Source organism: Pan paniscus, chromosome 1 (genome assembly GCF_029289425.2).
Source record: "Pan paniscus chromosome 1, NHGRI_mPanPan1-v2.0_pri, whole genome shotgun sequence".
Lineage (NCBI taxonomy): Eukaryota > Metazoa > Chordata > Mammalia > Primates > Hominidae > Pan > Pan paniscus.
Genome location: NC_073249.2, coordinates 80,056,750 through 80,078,776, shown reverse-complemented (window position 1 = coordinate 80,078,776; position 22,027 = coordinate 80,056,750). Strand labels below are relative to the sequence as shown.

The window sequence follows — 22,027 nt, the reverse complement described above, 5'->3', positions numbered from 1 at the left end:
ACGTGTGCACTGTACACCTCCAGGGGATGTACCCTAAACCACATGAATGTGATTTGCAAATCCAAGATTTACAGTGTACCATAGGGAGAATCTTTTGCAACAGCTCTTGCTATAATACAGAATCTGAGATGTCTTTGAGAAAGAAAAGTGTAATCATTACCGAAAAATTATTCTCATAATGTGTGCAAATTTGTATGAAATCTGTATTGGCCATGGGACAAGGAGGTATTTCCAGCTAGCTTCTGATAGGGCTCTATTCTCTCATGAGAATTCAGCTGTTGATATTAGGTGATATCTGCCCAGGTCCTCAGATGCCATAGAGAAAGAGGGTTTGCTGAAACTTATATCAGCAGTACACTGTATGCTCTTTCTGATTTATTTGAACATTGATTTATTGAGTGTCAAGTAATGCACTAGATACTCCAGGGATCTGACACAAACTCTGCCCTGAAGGAGCATGTAATCTCACTGGGGAGAAAACAAAACATATGATAATTTTCAAAATAACAAACTAGGCAAACTAGTTAACACTTAAAAAGCAGGCTTTATTCAAATGCAAAATTGCATGTTACAGGGTAACCTTTCAGTAAGAAGCCAGGAAGAGGAGCTCATCATGGGTTGGATTAGTTAAGGACTAGTTATAAAAGAAGTGGTGGGGTTGAGGGAGGCCTGAGATGAAATTTAAAGAATATGTAGAATCTAGGTAAGTGGATAAAAGGTCTGGGGGCAGGGGAAAGGAGAGCATTTCATTGTGATTCAAGGAATTTCTCCACCTGTTTTAACTCTTCCATATGACATCAAAGAGATGTCACTTGCAGCTAGCATTTCAGTGATGTTTTCTTACTAATAATATCGTGATAAAAGAAACATTGACTATAAGAAATAGGAATGGGTCTCATAAAAAGAAACAGCAAAACCCCCAAACTGAAAAACAGTGCAGGCTATTTCTCTCTTCTCTCCTTTTGCTTGGCACTCATGAGATGCTAGGTGTGGAAGTCAGCCAACTGAAAAAGAGAGGTGGCTGAAGAAGGTGGGGAGGCTGAAGCCAGTTAAATAGGATGGTCCAATTCACAGACGGTGAGGCTACAGTGCAAATAGGACTCTTTCAACTTGAGCAGGACCCCATTACTTCACTGGAGTTAGAAAGAAAGGAGAGCGTAGACTTTTTGAACTTTCTATAAGAGTGTACCTCCACAGTATACAGAAGACGACGTGAAATTTGATCTGCAAGAAAACTGAGTCCATATTCACATATGTATCAAATTTGCACTTCATTTAGAAGTGTCTGTCATCAAGTACAGCACTGAATTGGAACTGAAAACAAGAGTCAAGAAAGAGCAAAGTCAGCCATCTTTATATTCCACATGAATCCTTTCCCTTTATGGTCTTATTTGTTTCTCCTCCGAAAAGAAAAAAGCTGAGCTGTATAAACACCTGTGGGCTGGGGGTTGAGGGATAAATCAGGGGTGAAATGGAAGCTGAAGGAGCTGTTGGTCAGGTAGAAATCTTTCCAGATGCGCTGAAGGAAACACACTTCATGTTTGACGTAGGAGGTGCCACCACACAAAACGTTTCATGGAAGGATTTAAAGGATCCCATGATTTTTAGTATTCCAAGAATTTTCTTTCACCGAGGGCGATTTAATATGGGTCATCCATACTGAAAGAAAAACAAAAGATAATAAGAGTTTAAAAATTGCAAAACTTGGAGTGTTAGTAGTAAAGGTAAATATTCATTAGAGATGAGAAGAGGAGCAAGGAATTGCTTTCAGCTGGAAATCTCAGACAAGAGGCAGGGCTTTAGGAACCTCTGAAGATGAACAAATGTAAGCAAACCCTAGTAGCAGCACTTCTCAGACTTTCATGTGCTTACCACTCAGAGATGGTGTTAAAATGCAGACTCTGATTCAGTAGGTCTGAGTGGAGCCTGAGATTCTGCACCCCTAACAAGCTCTTTAGTGATGCTTATGCCACTGGCGCACAGACCCCACTTGGAGAAATTTTTGTGGTGCATACAGTCTTTGTCTCCAGATCTAATGAGTTTGAAGGACAGTGTAGATTGATTTTTTAAATTTATGTTTATTTTTATTTTATTTTATTTATTTATTTATTTTTGAGATGGAGTCTCACTCTGTTGCCCAGTCTGGAGTGCAGTGGCATGGAGGCAGCTCATGCAACCACGGCCTCCTGGGTTCAAGCGATTCTTCCGCCTCAACTTCCTGAGTAGCTGGGAATACAGGCACGTGCCACCACACCCAGCTAATTTTTGTATTTTTAGTAGAGATGGGGTTTCACCACATTGGCCAAGCTAATCTCAAACTCCTGACCTTATGATCCACCTGCCACGGCCTCCCAAAGTGCTGGGATTACAGGCGTGAGCCACCGAGCCCAGCTGTAGATTGATTTTGAGCAGTGGAAAGTCAAGGAATTAGAAGGCATGCTTAAATGGAAAGTGAAATTGGAGAAAATTTAAACTCATGAAATAGTGGTAGTTATAAACTCGTGATAAATTATATCCTGGGATATAATTTAATGAGATGGTAACACATTTAGTTTAAAGAAATAAGTGACACTTTTTTTGTGTGACACAACTGTCTTATTCTTGGAAAGGACAAGGAGAGAATGAAATATGGTATGTCTTCATAGCACCTTTCAAAGGGAGAACCAGATTCTGAGGAGCTGGTCTCATGATGAACTGTCAGGGTAAACCACAGTTCAGCAGCTGCAAATGTGCTTGCCAAAATAGAGACAAAAAAATGTTTCTGAAAACAAAATTTCACATATGCCCTCCTCTGAGGTTGGCATCATATCTTCCTGTGTATCTTGGGTGTAGCTTCTATCCTGCCAGAATTTAGACAGTAGAAACCAAATGAGGTGATAAACAGAGTCATTTTGCAGAAGAGTCAAAATAACCCAGCAAGAAATGAAACCACAAATGCCCAAGGAGTCATTCATTCACCATTCAAAAGCTAATAGAAATGAACACAAACTACTATGAAAATTCGCCCAAGAACTTAAAAAAAAAAAAAGGCTCACGGTGTTTAGTGTGATAGTATTCATTTTACCTTTGACTTGTTCTAAAAACACACCATACTTCTACCCCACCCTTCCTCAGTGCCATCACACAATGGTTTCAGTGTGAAAAAAAAAAACCACGTTACTGGAAAAGGAGGGTGCCTGGGACTTGCCACTCTAAGCTGGTAGTCAAGGGTCTTGAGTTCTAAAAGCATACGCGTTAAGAGCATGATTCCTGGATCCAAATGAGTATAGATCTCAGCATTGCCATTTATTGTGACCTCAGGCTATTTTATTTCTCTGTGCCTGTTTCTTTATCAGTAATGAAGATGTTCATAGACCCTTCTCCCACAGACTTAAAGGCATATTTCATGATTTAAGACATGTAAACCATTCATAATAGTGTACAACATGGAATTAATATTTGATAAAGGTTTATGATTATTGTAACTAACTCTGTCACTTGCTCAAGGCCCATAGAAAACTTACTTAATTAGTTCAACTACAAAAAGAGTTTGAATGTGATATCCACCAAGATCATATCCAGACCTAGAATTCTGTGATTCTTATGAATTAATACAGCCTTGGTCAATAAATGAGAGCTGGGCAAATAATTCTTCTTTGCTAGGCCTTTCTAGACCATCTGGTGAAGCATTCAAGACTTATGTTGTTGGGGCCAGCCTTCCTTTCCAACTTCGACTCCACAACTCCTCAATAAGCCATGGGCTCAAGAAAGTTCTGCTCAGTGGCCCCTGAAAAATGCTTTCATAGTCTCACTACCATACCACTGCTTACACAATTTCCTTCCTACAGACTGCCTTCCTTTCCTGCTTTTCTCCATATACCTAAATCCTATCTATTCTTCATAAGCAACCTTCTTTATAACATTTTCTATAACCACCAAGCCAAATGACCTTTTCCTTCTTAAATATAGCACCCATTGGCCATTACCATGCTCTGCCTTGTATTTTTCTGATTTTTTTCTTTCTATATTCCTGTCTTAACTCCCCAGCTAGGTAATAATTTTCCTGAAATCAGGGACCAGGCTGACTCCTCTTGCTGTCTCAAGAAAGCTTAGCAGTTTCCAACACAAAAATGTTCAATAAACAACTATTAATTGACTGATTATAAAAAATCAGTGAACCATTAAACTTAATATAGCAATTTGCTTAGCATGGTAATTAGCTTTTTGCTAATGTTCTTCCATCCAGTCTCTCCTGCTGTGCCTCAAGGACATCTTAAAAAAAAAAAATCTAGTTGATCTGCTTCCATCTAGTGGCAATTAAAACAGGTGGTTCCGGTAGCCAGAAAACAGCTCTGAGTAGATTGTGCCAGAAAATACTTTCACTCAGTAGGTGCGACTTTGAAAGAAATCTTCACATCTGTGGGTTTCCTGCCACAGACATAGGGAGACCAGCCTAGAGAAAGAAGCCTTTCCTCACTAGACTCCATTTGCACTAGTAAAGAGAAGACAGAGTAATTAAAAATAATGAAAAGAACCTCCACTGATCGTACATCCTCATCCAGTTACCCCTGCCCCACTTCTCCTTCACAGCCAAACATTTTAAAAGAGATGACTGCTTGTTCTGTCTCTACTTTCTCATCCTCAGTGATGCTCAATGCTTGGCCGTCTGACCTCTGTCTTGATGTCTGCACTGAAAATAGTCTCCCCACTGACACCCTTGTTGCATCCAGGGGATACTTACTGGTTCTCTTGGCAATGTTTGAAACCGTTCCCCTTTCTTTGTTTCCTTGGCATTCATTACCCCACACTCTTTCTCCTCTTCCTTCTCCCTGCCTGGCAACCTCTTTTCATTTCTCTTTCCCTTAGGTGACTTATTAGATAATGATGTTCCTCTGGCTCCCATCCTCTCTCCCAGGTCCTCTTCCATTCTTAGAGCACTCACACCCTCCCTGGATGATCATACCCACTCCTGAGATGGCAGTTACCTCCTGAAATGTGAGGGACCCAAATCCACCTCTCCTGCCCCAACATAGCCTCTGTGCTTTGGATAGGTCCAATGAGCCACAGTGAATGATGTGCATACACCCAAAGCTCAGTACAAAACTGAACCCATGATCTTTACCTCCAAAACCTCTCATTCTTTTATGTTCCCTTCTCAGAAGTAAACAGGACTACCATCCGCCAGTTTCCAGGTGAGAAAGATGATAATCTGATTCTTCTCTCTCACTTTTAGCCAATTAACAGACACATTCAGTTAATATCACCTCCTCTTATTTCATGAACCCATTCTTACTACTAGTTCCCTAGACAGGCGCCATCGGTTTTAACCTAATAACTGCAAATGCCTCCAAAACAAGTCTCTTTGAATCCAGGCTCACCTGTCTCCCACACTTGCCATACTGCTCTGCAGGGTGACCTTATAAGATGCCAGAGGTAAGGCTACTCACTGTTTAAACCCCTTTAGTGATATCCCAAAAGACCTCAAGATAAAGCCCATATCACATGACTTATACATTAGTTTATGATCTGGCTTCTGGTGCCTCATTTTTCCCCACTTTTTCCTTTGCATTCTAAGCAATGGCCCATACTAAGTTTGTGGTTGGTAGGATGGTTGCCCAAACCAGCATCCAATCCTTTCAGAAATCATCTCACTTCATTTCTAGCATTTTAAAGGAAGCTCAGTTGTCCAGCTGGGTACTGAATATGTCACCAAAGTCCTCCTTTCATAGTTTATTTTACTTAAACTCTCCTTCCGAAAATTCCAGAGCAAGTCACTAAACCCTAGATACTGAGAAATATTTTTCCATCTTCATTTCTGCCAGGTGGGCCATCAACTTTCACTTGTCTGCATCTCCTCCCACTGTGCTATTTCTCCAGTAGAAGAAATTTGAGCTTCAAGACCAAACTGAAAAATACTTGCCTCCTTGGGGAAGCTGTAGGTAGAATTCATGCTCCATATCTTTCCCACATTTCTGAAGGACAATGCCTGTTAGAGCAATTGAATGCAAATAGTCAATTGAATAAGCATTTATTCATTTCTCAATAAGTGCTTGTTCAATTGAATATTTCTTAAATAATATATTTAAGAACAAGAAGAACACACCACAATGTTTTTAACCCTCAGAAAAAATTCTGAGGTAATCAGAAAAATCTCCCTTTACATAAACTGCCATTTCTAATAGGGATTACTTGTTCGTTCATTCATTCATTCAGCTCCACTAGCACCAAAAAGCACAGCTCTGAAAGGAAGCTAGTAGATTTATCACCTTATCTGGTCATTTGGATGAGGACCCCAGGTAAATAAACTGCTATGGGGTTAGTGTGTCTAGCTAGAGCAGGAAGTAACTTAAGGAAGTAGAGAACAAATCAGCAGATGTGGAAACTCCTCACCACTAATAAAACTTACCTTCTCTTGGATTTCTTGCCTGAAAATAGAAAATAGAGAAATGGCATTAGCAAAAATTAGACAATTTAAAGTTTTTCAAGTAAGGGAGAAGGAAGACTCCCACTCTCAAAACTGTCTTTTGAAGTATATTAGGTATTTGTTAGGTGGACCCTATCTGTGTCAAAGGAGATTTGAGGAACTGGCTTAATAAACAGTGGTAGACACTAATACAGAACAGACATGTTGATGCAGATGCCTCCTGAGGTTCCATTCCATTCTCCGTGCTACTCAAGAGGACAGAATTGCTAAATTGCCTGGTGGCAAGACCCAATATGTCCATTCAAGTGTTTATCCCTTCCCAATCTGCCATCTCATCCTACCTGCAGATTCTTCCCTTGAGGGACAGCTGCTAATACTGTAAAACTATGTGCCATTACAGCTCACAGCATCATCTCTATGAGAATCCACAAGAGAATTTCACTTTGGTCTTGTTGGTAGGAATTGTGCAGCCTCATCTGAGTAACTAATGTGTTTTTATCTTACAAACACAAGGAATATCACGTGGTTCTCCTTTGACTGGCTGTAAGGAAACTCAGAGCTAGATCTGAGACCCTCTCCTACCAAGTATATAAAACTTTGTGACATACATTTTTGTGCCATAACTTCAACCTTGGTTCCAAATGATTTTTGTACCCTAAGTTTAAATTTGGCTTTCTTTTTTTTTTTTTGGACTCAATAAAACATCAAGCTCATTTATTATTGTGAAGAGCGAAAGAACAAAGCTTCCACAGCGTGGAAGGGGACCCGAGTGGGTTGCCCAAATTGGCTTCTTTTTCTTACTTTTTAATTAATTTTAATTTGCTATACTGAACACATTTTGTACTGTTCTCACATTCTTTTTGAAAAAAGCAGAATATAAATAAGTAGATAACTTAAAAAAAAACTCTTTGAGCAGAAAGAATCATTTGGGAGGCAATATATTTCAGTGGCTGTAAAGTGGCATTCTAGAATCATCCCACCCAGGTGAAAGCCCTATTTTGCCACCTGTAGTGTAGTGTGTATTTGAATAGCTACTTTCTTTTCTAAACTACAATTTCTTCATCTGTTAAAGAGGCATAATAATTATATCATCCTCATTGGGTTGATAAAATAAAATATTTCCAAGCATTTAGTTCAGGTCCTAGCACGTAGACAGTGCTGCATTACTGTTTTAATCCTTTAAAGTATTAAAGACTACTATTTGAAATCTTTTCTTCTAAAATTCAGCCTGCTGATGACCAAGTGCACTTGAGCAGGGAGAATCAAATCTGAATTAATTTCAGATTCTGGTTAACTTCACATAAATATTTTTTTTAGGGATGATGAACCTAACAGCAACAGATGAGTAAGAATCTGTTCCTACTGAGAGAGTTTCATTTTGAAGAAAAAGGAACTAAGGGGGCATGTGTTCAGTTTCATGCCCTGGTCTAACCCTGTGTGTTGGTTCTGGTGGGAAATTCTTCCAACCGAGGAAAAAAACAGTTCACAAATCTGAAGACCAGTGATTTTAGAAGATGTATCTGAACTGGAGTCTAATCTCTGACTCTGGGTCCTGCTGATATGGGATTTTCGAGATTTGGCCTAAAACGTCATTGCCCTGGTTTCCTCATTTACCAAACAGGGCCAATGGTAGTGACTAATCAGAAAATGATAATGCCTGGAGCACAAAATGTGTCTAGATGAGCCCATGCACAAGGACACATGTTTCTGGAACTGTTCCTTATTCCTTTCCTAAAAGAAAGGAGCGAAAGTCTCCATACTAAGACTACTAGGGCAGGGGACAAAGTGCTAGAGTCAGAAGATTCATCTGAGGACAGAAGAATAGGGGTGAAGGCTCTAGTCACTTCATTGGCTACCATGCTCTAAATAGTTACCTGTGCCCTTTTTCTAGCTATTAGAACCCAAAAAGCCTATAAATTCTCTCTCTCTCTCTCTCTATCTCTCTCTCTGTGTATATATATACATATACACACACACATAGACACACACACACACACACACCTAAACACACACATAGAGATTTATGACTTTTTACTTTTATCCTTGTAAATGCCATGAACTATATTTTGTCTTAGATTTAGCCTGGGAATGTAGCCATTATTTCTACCATTGCCTCTATAGGAAAAATACTCCTCATGTTTTAAAGGACCAACCTACAACTAAAATCTTTGGAAAGCAGAATCATTTGTAAGTTGGTGAAAATGGAAGATGTTTTATAAATGAAGACTTTTTTTTTTTTTTTTGAGACAGGGCCTCACTCTGTAGTGGAGTGCAGTGGTGCTGTCATGGCTTACTGCAGCCTTGACCTCCTGGGTTCAAGTGATCCTCCCACCTCAGTCTCCTGGGTAGCTGGGACTACATGTGCATGCTACCATGCCTGACTAATTTTTTGTATTTTTGTAGAGATGTGGTTTCGCCATGTTGCCCAGGCTGGTCTTGAACTCGTGGGCTCAAGTAATCCTCCTGCCTCAGCCTCCAAAAGTGCTGGGATTACAGGTGAGAGCCATGGTGCCTGGCCCACAGATGAAGACTATTTAATGTTATCTTAAAGATACCCTAAGCTTCCTACCAAGCCAGTGATCTTTTGGGGCTTCTGTTTTCTTTGTTGGCATAACTGTAACTAGCCTAACTGCCCGTTATCTGTTTCCTGTTTGCCCCACACTGATTCCCACAGCAGTTTTCAAGTTATCGGTTTGAGATCTTGTACAGAAATGACTCCAAGGTAAAAAATTTAAAAACAACCCCTCTAATTTTTTTACCCTTGCTTATAAAACAGCCTTAGCCAGCTAACCCCTCACTACATACAAATGAGTTTGATTCTATTCTTTTGATTCTACAAACACTTATTAAAAGATTTTAGAATTCAGAAATAAATAGCTTCCTTATTAAGGTGACTTACAGCCCCAAAGTCCTTACAATTATTTAGACAATAGCCACCTTATCCCAGGGGGCAGTGTGTAATAACCCACCCTGTTCTCTATCCGTCAGTTCTGCCATCATCGCCCAAGGTAGGAAGAAAGACAGGACGACTGGGGTCAAGATTTGAAGTCTCAATGGAAAGAATAATCAGTGGTTGGAGAAAACTGTCATTCTTCTTTTGCCTTAATGCAGTACTTGATACTTATACTTAGTACTGTATAGTACTTAGTACTGTATAATACTATAAGATAGTGAGATTCAATCAGCAGAATTTCTAATAGCAAGGGCAGAGACATTTTAACTGCTCAGTGCTCTCGGGTTATACATAGCTAATGAAGTTCTTGCATATCAACAATCCCCACCCCCCCCAACACACTTTTTCTTTCTGGATTGGTTAGAAAACTTACCTAGCACCCACTATTCTCAAATTTAAATGAAAGATAAGATCAGAGTGGCACGCAATTAGGGACTGATAAATAATATTTTTGTAATTGCCAGTGTAAATGGACAGGGGGCTACCTTTACATACCATATTCAGTGAACAGAATACGTACTAACTAATTTGATGGAAGGAAAATTAAAATGACAATGAACTGAGCCCACAGAAAGGCAACACAGAGCAGTTGGTTAGCAATTGTTTTGAGATCATCCCTGAACTTGAAACAGGTATATCTTTTTTTTGTTGTTGTTGTTGAGACAGAGTCTCACTCTGTCACCAGGCTGGAGTGCAATGGCACGGTCTCAGCTCACTGCAACCTCCGCCTCCCGGGTTCAAGTGATTCTTCTGTCTCAGCCTCCCGAGTAGCTGGGATTACAGGTGCCCACCACCACACCTGGCTAATTTTTGTATTTTTAGCAGAGACAGGGTTTCACCATGTTGGCCAGGCTGGTCTTGAACTGCTGACCTCATGATCCACCCGCCTCGGCCTCCCAAAGTGCTGGGATTACAGGCATGAGCCACCACACCTGGCCAAAACAGGTATATCTTAAAAGCTGCCCAATGTCCATGAATGTTACAGCCTTGAATGGTTCTTCCAGGTGAGTTTGACCAAATGTGGCACCATACACCCAAGGCCTGCTGCAGGCTAGTGGGTTGCTCACACTTTAAAGCTGAGACACACTCATGCCTTAAGGTAAAGGGAGTGATAATCTGGGCAGCAGATGTTAACTTCTCAAGGCAGTCCTCCTTCTCTTTTCCTCTCTAGTGACGGATGGTTGGAAAGCATATATGGTGCATTTGGTTAGAGCTGTGGCCTTGGTGAATAGATACTTGGGAGAATACATGGGAATTTCTCCCAGGGTTAATGCAATGCCCATGTGTTGGGAACCAGGTGACTCTTGAAGAGGTCAGGTATTTGGGAGCAGTGCCTTGAAACCTTAGTGGACATTAGACCCACTTCCTAGTGGAATTGTAGCATTTGAAATCCAAGGCATGTAGGCTCTTAGAGGACAGAGATTGTGTGTCATTTTTTCAGAATTAATTAAGAGCAGGCCAGGCGTGGTGGCTCACACCTGTAATCCAAGCCCTTTGGGAGGCCAAGGCAGGCAGATCACGAGGTCAGGAGATCGAGACCACTCTGGCTAACACAGTGAAACCCCGTGTCTACTAAAAATACAAAAAATTAGCTGGGCATGGTGGCACGCTCCTGTAGTCCCAGCTACTTGGGAGGCTGAGGTGGGAGAATAGCTTGAACCCAGAAGGCGGAGGTTGCAGTGAGCTGAAATTGCACCACTGCACTCTAGCCTGGTGACAGAGTGAGGCTCTGTCTCAAAAAAAAAAAAGTATTAAAGAATTACATAAGAGCAAAGAACCATTAGAATATCTCACTTAGTTGTTATCAGCCTAGCAAGCTGCCTTGAAGGTAATAGACATTTTTAAAAGTTTATCAGATGAAAAGCGAAAATCAGCCAACCTGTTTTAATGAAGGTGTGTCCTGGGCTGATTTACATGTCTCCAGGGACTGATGGCTCTAGAATGTAAAGCTTGGCATCCTGCTTGTGTTGAATCTATCACATTTAATTTCCTGTGGGTTTCTTTTTTTTTTCTTTTTCACTTTAAAGTTGTGTTCTTTTCATGTGAAGTTAAACTCACATACCTTTTTTTAATCTCCTTGCCAGCCAAATGATAAATGCCAACCCAGAGAATGCAGTAACCATGACTGCCACTGGAATGAAGAGGGGGTTATAATCGCCCTCCTTAATCATTGAGAAACTTTTGTCCAATTCTGAAAGAGAAATCAGTAAGGCACATAGCATGAGACCACCAGCATTATTTCCTTAGTCCATCTCATGATATTTGACTTTTTTCCTCCTTACATCTCCCAGTAGTAGCCCATTTGATGCCATTTGACAGATGAGGAAACTGGCATGGGAAGGCCCCTGATGAGTCGACAGCATAGGCAAAGACTGGACCAGCCTTGCTAGTCTAATGCCTACAGAATCTCAATGCCCAGATTTGTGGTTCATAGAGTTCCTGAAAATGCACCTAAAAATGTTGGCAAGAATGGTCATCATTGTATTTAGCTCCATGAACTTGTTCAATGACTGGAACTCTGAAACACAGAGAAGAGCTAAAAGCCTAATACAACTTCAGGAAAAATAAAAGCCAATGATCTGAACTGGATAATTCACCAGTCAAAGGAAATCATTAATGCTTTTACTTTAAAGCAGTTGTGCAAAAATAAGCACTTGATTTTTACATGCCAAGGACCTGCACTAATTTCTTTCCAATGCAGTAGTTACCACTTCCCTCTACTTCCTTCACGAATAAGTAAAAGGGCATGTTTAGAGATACTCTTGTAAGTGTAAACTAAGTTCATTTGGGAGCCTCTATTTGAAAATACTGGTATAAAAATATCTGTCTCCTGATACGAACATTTGAAGGAATCTACTTTTTTACATATTGGCAGAGGGTCTGATTCTATCCTTAGTTCTTCCCATTACCTTGATGAACCTTTTCAAGGTGATTTGATCCCCACACCCAAATATATGATGGAGAGAAGGCTCAAGTTCCCAGGAGCTCCAGACAGAAGGTACCTGTTGGCTTGATGAAGATGAGGAGGAAATGAACACTAGCTAGGCCTTAAAGGGAAATGTCTCTGATAGGCCTAATATACAGTCCTCTGCTAAAGGCCTCCCTGCCTCTCTCTGCTCATCCACTCTACTCCCTGGCCCTGGGTACGCAGCACACAGAGATCAGCATTTCTGACAGCTTCTGTAGATCCTACCATTTAAAGACTTTTGTCATCCATGCAGATAGTCTCAGGAGCAGACACAGGTAGCTATTATTTCACATGCTAGCTTAACATGCATTTGCTTTAGCACCTATTGCCAGGCACTGTGTCAGGTGGAGGGTATACAAAAATGAACAAGACATGATTCTTCTCATATACAGATAGATTTTGGAGGCATTAGCCTAGTGATGATTCAGGAGTATCCATTATTTGGGGAAGTAGGTGGTCATTAGTGACCTTTTACAGGCATTTCAATGGGCTAACAGAGATGTTAGATTGTAGTGGAATAGAAGAATGGGTAAAAAGTAAATCAGTGAGTTCAGATTTTAAGAGTTAAGATGGTAAGAGGTGAGAACAAAAAAAGGAAATGATTGTCATTAAAGGAGGAGGAAAGACCAGCCAAAGATTTTACAGTGAGTTAAGCATACAAATTTATTTCTAGGCCACATATTCTTAGCAAAACAACATGTAAATGTTTATGTATGTCTTTCCTCATATCTGCTCATCCATCAGCTCCATCGTTAAGACTTCAGTTTTCCAGGACAAACTTACTCACTTTGACATATTGGACTAGGATTTGACCAGATTCCAGATGATTCACAAATGGTTTTCTTCTTCCCAATTAACTCAGTTCCTTCTGAGCAGATGAAGGTACATGCAGAGGTAAAGCTGAAGCTGTCCAGGGGATGGCTACAGTTCATGATCCCCAAATCTGGTGCTGATAGAGGCTCACACTGAATCACTTCAATGAAAAAGAAAAAAAAAAAAAAAAGACAAAACAGTATTTCTGAGTAGAGACCCTCCCTTGAGCAAAGGATTTTTAGCCAAAGCTGCCTGACTACATTACTTGTGATATTGCTTCCAGGCTTTATTTTCTTGAGAATGATGGTGTGTGGTGAATGAGAGATGAAGGCAAGGAAGCATTGAAAGCTGTGGGGAGAGGAGTGGCTACTCCAGGCTGCTGCCCTAGCTAAGGTGACCCTCCCCTTCTGCTGGAAGTACCATACCATATGGCCTCTGCATCAAGGGCTCTTATGGGATATTCTCAGAGAATCTCTGCCGTTTCATCTGTTCTGATATCTACCCAAGCATTTTGAAAAACATCCCAATTCACTGAAGCAAGTCCAACTTCCGTAAATTCCAGTAGGTGGGTTGACAGTTTTATAATTTCAATAAGGGATTTTGATAGCACTTCTAAGAATTAAACTACTTAAACTAATGCATCAGGAGCATACTTGTAGAAAAGTTAACCAAAACTTCATAAGTTCAGATGACATTGGTTTTCTCCCATATGGAGATAAGGTTGGCAGTTAAAAATGAAAAAAAAAAACAACTACCTTATTTCAAACTTGAAAAGATCAAGAGATTGTGTTTTTGTTTTTCAGTTGTTATTCTCCTAAAAGTTTATGCATGAGGAAAAGTAAAAGTGATTTTAAGAATAAGCCAAATAAAACAACCAAGAAAGACCTCCACTACCCTGGGAAGGAAACTGGTTGGTGTTAAGTAGGACACCACATAAAACAGGTGTTATTGAGAGGAGAAGAACCAAAATGTAACTGAGGTTCAACAAGACATTATTTATGCAATGGCAATGAGAAAAATAAAAAACACAGTATAACCATGCTGTATTGCTATAAATCATGTTACACACTGGGAGATGGCTTCAGGGGTATTTGGTTTTTACTTTTTGTTTGGGAGGTTTTTCAAAAAAATTTAGTTAGAATAAGTCCTTTGAAAAACATCACAGTAGGTTAAACAAAGTTAGGTTAAATTAGGCTCCTAAGTTTGACTTCTCAGCAAACTTCTACTGAATGTTCTGACTGTAAGCCCAGAATTGCATGACAAAGCCTCTAGTCTGAAGTTACTCACCTTGACAGGTTGGTTCTGGAGATGACCAGTTTCCAAATGGTCCACAAGTGGTTTCTTCAATCCCAGTTAAGTTTGTTCCCTCAGAGCAGCTGAAGGCACACTGTGAGCTGAAGCTGAAGTTTCCCAAAGGGTGAGTACAGTCCATGGTACCCAGCTCCGGGGCCTCCAAAGGCTCACACTGAATCACTTCAATAGGGAAAGAAACAGTATGGGGAAGAGTTAAGAGGAACTGATGCCTGGATTTGAATCCTAGCCCTGCCACTTGATAACCATGTGCCTTTAAACAAGGTTACTTGAACCCTCCAACTTCAGTTTCTTCATCTATATAAGAGGAATAATGAAATTGTGTTATCTTTATCAAATTGATATGGAAACTAAATGTAATTCAATTAGCATAAGTCAAGGACCTTAGAACAAAGCCTGACTCATCAGAAATTCTAATTAAACATTAGCTAGTCTTCATATTATTATCTTCAGCATTATCTGTAGTGAGAATCCTTAAACCCAAATAGGTGTAACTGGGAATGACCAGCTTAGTCGGGAAATAACTATCACATCAGAGCCCCTGAGTCTACTAGAGTATTGGGAGCAAGACGTTCAGAGAAAGAGTGGGTCTCCATAATAAGCCTTCTTTGCAAGGAGAGAATATAAACGTCTAGGAAGAATTTTGACCTCAATTCTGTCTTCTATTCTAGCTCAGTTCCAGAATTTTAACTCTTTTGATTTTGACAACCCTCTCCAGAAACTGTATCTATTTCCCTGTTCTGATTGGTGGTACAATAGGTAAATTTAAGACTTGGAAATTAAAGTTTTCACATTTTAGACCCTGCCATGCCATTCAGTAAACAGTACAACTTTCATGTCTTATTCCTCATCTGTCAAATTTAAGCCATTATTGCTACCTTGCTCTAGAGACTTCAAGGAAGAATGGACTCAAGGAATCAGAAGAATTTTTGTATTTGGAAACTATATGAGATGAGATTAGGGAGAAACATGGGAACTAAGAGAAAATGTTATCTTTTTTCATTGATTTAAAGAGTATCTATTATAGATCAAGCATTACTCTGGGGCTTGAAAAGCTTAGATTTCACCCTGTACGACAAAATGGTAGGTAGAAATTAATGGGTGGATTGTCATGTATGTGTGATGTGTTTTAATTGCTTTTAATTGATCAGTCTCCCTGTAGTATGAATAATATATTTGAGGGGAGCTAATTTAAAATTGTGGAACTCATCTAATAAACTATTGCAAGAATCTAGAAGAAAGATAATGATGGCAATGGTAGTAGAGTTGACAAGTGGAAGACAAATTAGAAAAACACTAAGTTGTAAAAATTGGTAGAATGTTACCCTGCATAAATGTTGGGGGAGTTAAGAGAGTCTCATACCAGGGTGCCCATGTAAATGGTGATTCCACATACTGAGATAAGAAATACGAAGAGAAAAGCTGACTGGGAACAATTGGTTTTATGGTCTTTTAAACATCCCAAAGGACATCCTTAGCATATTTGAGTTCAGAGCTGGAGATAGGCTTATCAGTCCAAAGATCACATAGATTTGTGAGTCCGCAAAATCAGTAAGTTTGACCAAAGGATACATGTAGATTAGAGTCAGAAGAGCAATATACAAAAGACAAAAGCTGAGAAATTATAGTAGTTTATGGTCCTGGATAAGTGCTCATGAAGGATCTCAGGAGAAATGATCACAGGTAGAAAGAATGAGAAAAGAGTGATATGAGAGAAACCAAGACAAAAAAAAGTAAAATGTTAAAAATGAGTGAAATAGGCATAGCAATAATTAAAAATGAGTAAAATAGGCATACCAATAACATAAGGGTTAAAAAATAGAGTTCAAAAATGGGGTGAGGGTAAAGTATTAGGAAGGAGTCATGGCCCAGGGATCAAGTGAAATAAGTTAGATCTATAGATCTATTTCAGTTGATTGACATTTAAATGTATTTTGGTTTTAATTCTTTATTCTTTACAAACATTGCTTTTTAAAAAAATTAAATTGTCCAATTCAATTCAGGCTCACAAGCAAGTGCCTCATATATACAGGCATTTTGTGGATCCCAAAGATGCAATGATAAATAGGACACTTACTGATCTCGAGAAGTTTTCAGTACCAGAGGAGACGGACAAGTGAACAGATGACTTCAACATAAGTGGGAGAAATGAGGAAGAAATATGTGGAGCTATCAGAACTAAGAAAGCTTCCTAGAAGAAACTGTCTTTGAACAATGTCTTAAAGATGACATATTTTTTGGCCATGTGCAAAATGAGAGAGAAGGCCACCAGCAAAGTCAGTGTGCTACAGAGCACATGTGTTAAGTGTGGAGAACTGCAAGAAGGAAAGGAACTACTAGAAGGAAAAAGCAAGATACTTTCTGGGTAACTCAGCCTCCTAATGATAAATGGCATAGTTTCTTCCAGACCTTAGAGTTCTAATTAATCTAACAAGCTCATTAGATTGTGAGCTTCTTGAGAGCGGGAATCTACCATGCTAATTCCTTATTGTAACCCTGATAGCTTTTATCCCAACACTGTGCTTCTTGTGGTACTCAAAAAGACTTGTTGAGAAGTGAATCGAAACTTCATGCTGACTTATGAAATCTTTACGGAAAGGTAACAATATTGTGAAAGCAGAGCTTTCTGATCAAAACTTCCCATTTCTCAGAGTAGCTAGTATCATTTTGTTCCAACCAGCTTCATGATAAGCTATAATGATTCCTGTGACTTTACCTAAGAAGAAGCAAAGAAAGGAAAGAGACTTACCAAACTGACACTGGGGCCCATAGTACCCCACATCACAGTTGCAGGTGTAATTATTGATGATTTCTACACATTCTCCATGGCCACTGCATGACCAGGGCTGGCAAGAAGCTTTAAGGAGGTCAGAAAAAAAATATTTTAATGTGATTACATTTTAGTACTCAAAGTCATTTCTTTAGACATAGATAACCTTTTGTCTGAGATGATTTAAATAATCAGGAAAGGTTTATTTGTAAATTCATAGCATAAAAATCATATGCTAAAATGTTTACTTATAAAATACACTAAGCATATAGTCATAGGCATTTATTTGCTTTTGGAATGAAATTACCAATACTAATATTCTGTAACACTTATAGGAAACTTAGTGGCATACCTTGAAACTCTTGAAATTACTTGTTTTTAATGAGTGAGAAGGTTAAATGATGACCTGATCTCAATCATTTCTGCATGCAATTATTTCTTGGCAATCCCTTTCTTTATAGAAATCAAAGATTAAAAAGTCCAAATTTGCTAAAACAGTAGAGTCCAATTTATAAGAGACCAAATTAACTATGGTTCACTATTAAAACATCACTTGGAAAATGCTGGCTGTTTTGGAATTGTAAAAGATTTTACAGAAATATTCATACACCAAAGATAGTGCAATTTTTATATAAAATTATATAAGGTTAGACCAAGAAGGAAGCACGCAGCACCACACTCTCTACTTCACAATGTGAAAACTGAGGTGATGTGAGCCTAAGTTTCCAACTGGCCCCAGCTGTCAGCTTCTCCTCCCCTGCCTTATTATCAAAGGCACTGATTGTCTAGTTCTTCCTCTGTACTTCCTACGTAGATCTATCATTTTGATGTAACTTGATTTAGGGGTATAGCTTTTGTGCACAGGGACAAATCTTACACACCAAAAATTCTTAGAAGTGACACGATGCAAGATTATATAGAGGGCTAGATGTATTTTAGAATGAACCAGCAGCTGTTCTCATCCCCCCACCTTTCCATGGGGTAAATCTGAGTATTCTCTTAACCGTGGCCCTTCCTGAGTCTGAGGCAGCATAGCCGTCTTGTCACTCCCTACCTGTGTAACAGAGGGCTGCCTTTAGTTTGTGGCAGGCGTCATCGTTCCATTTGCCTGCATCTTTGTTTCTCTTGATATAGATCTCCACGCAGTCCTCCTTGTTCTTCTTGTTGTTGGGCTCACCATCTCCCCAGTTCTCTGCTTCTTCAGTGAGAGATTTGTTGGTTCCCACCCACGTCCATATTCCTCCTATCTTCCGGATTCCTATCCAGTAGTAAGAACGACTGAAAGGCAGAGTCTTCTCCAGATACTCAATTTCCGCCTTGTTTTGTATGGCAACTAAATCTGTGTAATTGTCTCGGCAGAATCTTCTAGCCCTTTGCCAGTTCATGGGTTTTTCAGAATAATGGTAAGTCCAGCAGTCGGTTCCATGATGTGCCAGGAAATCTGCAAGACATCAGTGTGACCTATGCAGACTTACATAATGTTACAGCTAAAAAGAACCTAGCACTACTCCAGGCTGAGCCAGACACTTAGAGATGAGGAAACAGAGCCTAAGAGTGTATGTGACCATCTCAGGATCACAGAATAGTTGTTTGCAGATTTGAAGTAGAACCTAGACCTTCTAGCTTGAATATAAGATGCTTTTATCTAAGGTTCTATTTGAAACAAATTTAGTGGTTTTCTAGGTTTATTTTCTTATTAATTTTTTTTCTCAAAATTATTTCAGGTGAAATTTAACCAACATATTTTAGACATTCATATTTCTTTTTCTTTGTAGCTGTTAATGATTTACAACTAATTACAGTGTAATATCATATAACTATACAATTTACATATACTTTTTAATCCTGGAATCATTTCTTGAAGGCCAACACATATGTACCTATGGGAGAAGCATAATAAGGACAAGAAGAACAGTGACATACTTTTAAGTAACCTCTTTTACATAAAAAACATTTTATTTTACCATAGGAAGAACTGCTTCTGGAAAAGCCCAATATACCACTCAACTCTTATATATCTAACTGTATAATTTTTAAAAAGAACAATTTACAAAGCCAAATGGTATAGGATTATGAAATTCATTAGATCATGTTCTATACACAAAGAGACTCAACTGATGACGTTTAATAAACATATGGACCCATCAAATATGAGGGCTTTGAAGATATCTAATTAAACACATAATTACACAATGACTTCATAATAATATATGGCATTCTAAGCATGGTATGATCTACATGAATCACTATTTAATACAGTAAAGAAACATATAATTGATGGTAAAGAGCATCATAAAATAAACATTTTGAACAGAGTTTTGAATGAGCATTCCACTAGAATGCAAGTTCTAAGAGGGAAAAAACTGTTGTGTCCACTGCTGTATCCTTAGTGCCTAGCATAAATTTCACACATTGTAGGGACTCAGAAAATACCTGTTGTATGAAAAGAGCACTAAGTTTCTATGTGACACAGTGCAGACATGGCATAAGGAATGTGTGAACGGGAGAGTTAGCATGTTTGCTTGGCTAGAGCTGAAAATCCAGGCTAGGGAGTAAGAAGACATTAGTTTACTTAGGAAATGAAAAACCAAGTTCAAAGCTATTGCTGGAGAGTCTTCAAGAATCAGATATAAAATTTGTCACAACAATGGGAGAAGGACCAAAAAATGATAAAGCCCCGTCCCTTAGTGAGCTCGTATTGTAATTGTAGAAATGACATTAATGTACACTGAACTATGAATAAAAAATAGAAAATGAGGTGCTAAATATTTGGTACAGATTGTAAGTGCCTTAACAGAGATTTCTTAATTAACATTATTCCTTTATAATTGAAGGATTTTGTGGGGTTATTGGGATTTCAACTCTACAGCATGGGCTATTATAGGTTAAAAATAGTGTTCAGGAGTTTCTGGGGAAGAACTAAAGGTAAGAAGAAAAGAGATGTTTACAGAAGGGATAGAATTAACAGCTCTCTGTGAAATAATTTTCCCTTAGACTATGTATAACTAGTGGATATTTAAGAAAAATGAATATAAGTAAAATAGACTTAGCGATATATAAATATCATAACATACCACAACAGAGCATTGTCCACCCCCACAACTTGAAGATGTTCCATAAGTCCCTCTGGGTGCTCTGACATTTCCATGGAAATATCTGCAAATGAAATACAAAATTATATTTAGATGTATACTCTTAAACCACACATTTATAGCCTTTGAGGTGGTGCTTACAACTTTCTTAATATTCAGAATAAAACACATATGTCTACTAACCCTGTCTGAGGTAACAGGTTTCTCAGACATAGATGAAAAATTACTTCAAATTTACATCAGAACTGATGCACAGTTTTGTTTTGTTCTATTTTATTTTTATGCTTTAGTCTCAAGTTGCTAATCGGTACTGCCCTGAATTTTTTCTATGGTTTGGTAATTTTTATACCTGCTTTTCTGCTGAGCAATAATATTAGATAAAACTATTTAATATTTACTATGTATATTTTTTAAAGTATTGTTGCTGCTTAATTAACTATTGATGCTTATATTTAATGTTATAGCCTCACTCTTGATCATAATGGGTCAATGCCTCAAATACCTAAAAAAAAAATTAGATAGCCAGACACCAGGAAAGAAAAGTATTTCTTTTTTTAATAAAAAGAAATATCTTTTTGAGCAACTGAAATGACAAAGTCACAAATTTCCTGCACACCTTAAAATATACTTAATGTAAATGACGAGTTAATGGGTGCAGCACACCAACATGGCACATGTATACATGTGTGACAAACCTGCATGTTGTGCACATGTACCCTAGAACTTAAAGTATAATTTTAAAAAAATTCTATCTTCCAAAGCATATCACTTCTCAGGTAGACACAGTGTTTATTGCAAAAGATCTGATTTCAATAGTATTTCTTCAAGAGTCTCCCCAGAGACAAAGTCAAGAAGAGGAAATCAGCATATCTGAGAAGAAAGATTTCAGGATCACTTTTTTTGAGGGTCTGAGAAAATTTTTAGTTTCTATATTATTTAAAACCAGAATTGAAATGGGGTGATTCCTATCCTTGCCACCTGCCTCTACAACCCCAAGAGTTTCTATCTGAGCATCTAAACGTCTTTTAGGCTGAAAGGCTCACCATGGCTTTGCTTGGTCCTTCTCTAGTTCTTCTGCAGCCCATTGAGCCTCTTGACTTAGCACAAGGGTCTCAGGTCCTTGCCCAAGGGGAGTGTGCTGTGCTGCAGGTAGACTGCACTGAATGTCAACAGAAAGCCTTGCTTTCTTTCATTTCTCTAACCCAGTCTCACATCCTCCTCCTCCTCCCCTTTTCCCTCCCCTTCCTCCTGCACTTCTCTTTCCTCTTTCCCCACCCCTTTCCTAGACTGGCCTCTATTGCCTCCCACTGAGACAAAAATGAACTGCTGATCGGAAAGTAATGTGACTAGATTCTCTCTTCCTTCCCTCCTTTCTATCCTTCCTTCCATTCTCCTATGCATCTTTCCTTACCCTCCTCCTCCTTCACTCATTGTTGTTGCTGTTCTTCTTCCTCTTCTTTTTCCTCCTCCTCCTCTTCTTCTACTTGTTCTTGTTCTTGTTTTTGTTTGGTTCTTGTTCTCCTCTTCCTCCTTCTCTCTCTCCTCCTCCTCCTTCTTTTCCACCACCCTCCCCTATCTTTTTCATAAATGCTAAACTAACTCTTGGCTACCTGTGGTAAATGGCCCTTGGAAATTGCAAATACTACAAATCAAAACTGCATTTCAGACGTATTTATGATGTTTGCAAAACTTCAGTAGAGCTAAGCAGTGGACTTGA

At 38.9% G+C, this 22,027-nt stretch overlaps 1 protein-coding gene across 1 annotated transcript; it reads right to left on the bottom strand.

The window, feature by feature from the left end:
* Positions 1-524: 524 nt before the first annotated feature.
* Positions 525-21,545, bottom strand: SELL (selectin L). The gene is made up of 9 exons (XM_003824628.4): positions 21,354-21,545; positions 20,293-20,374; positions 18,273-18,659; positions 17,198-17,305; positions 14,425-14,610; positions 13,112-13,297; positions 11,419-11,547; positions 6,386-6,404; positions 525-1,659 (listed from the first exon to the last, which is right to left on the bottom strand). Exons 1-9 carry the CDS (start codon positions 21,393-21,395, stop codon positions 1,641-1,643), a joined length of 1,158 nt encoding a protein of 385 aa, XP_003824676.1. The 5' UTR covers positions 21,396-21,545; the 3' UTR covers positions 525-1,640.
* Between the last annotated feature and the right edge of the window lie 482 nt (positions 21,546-22,027).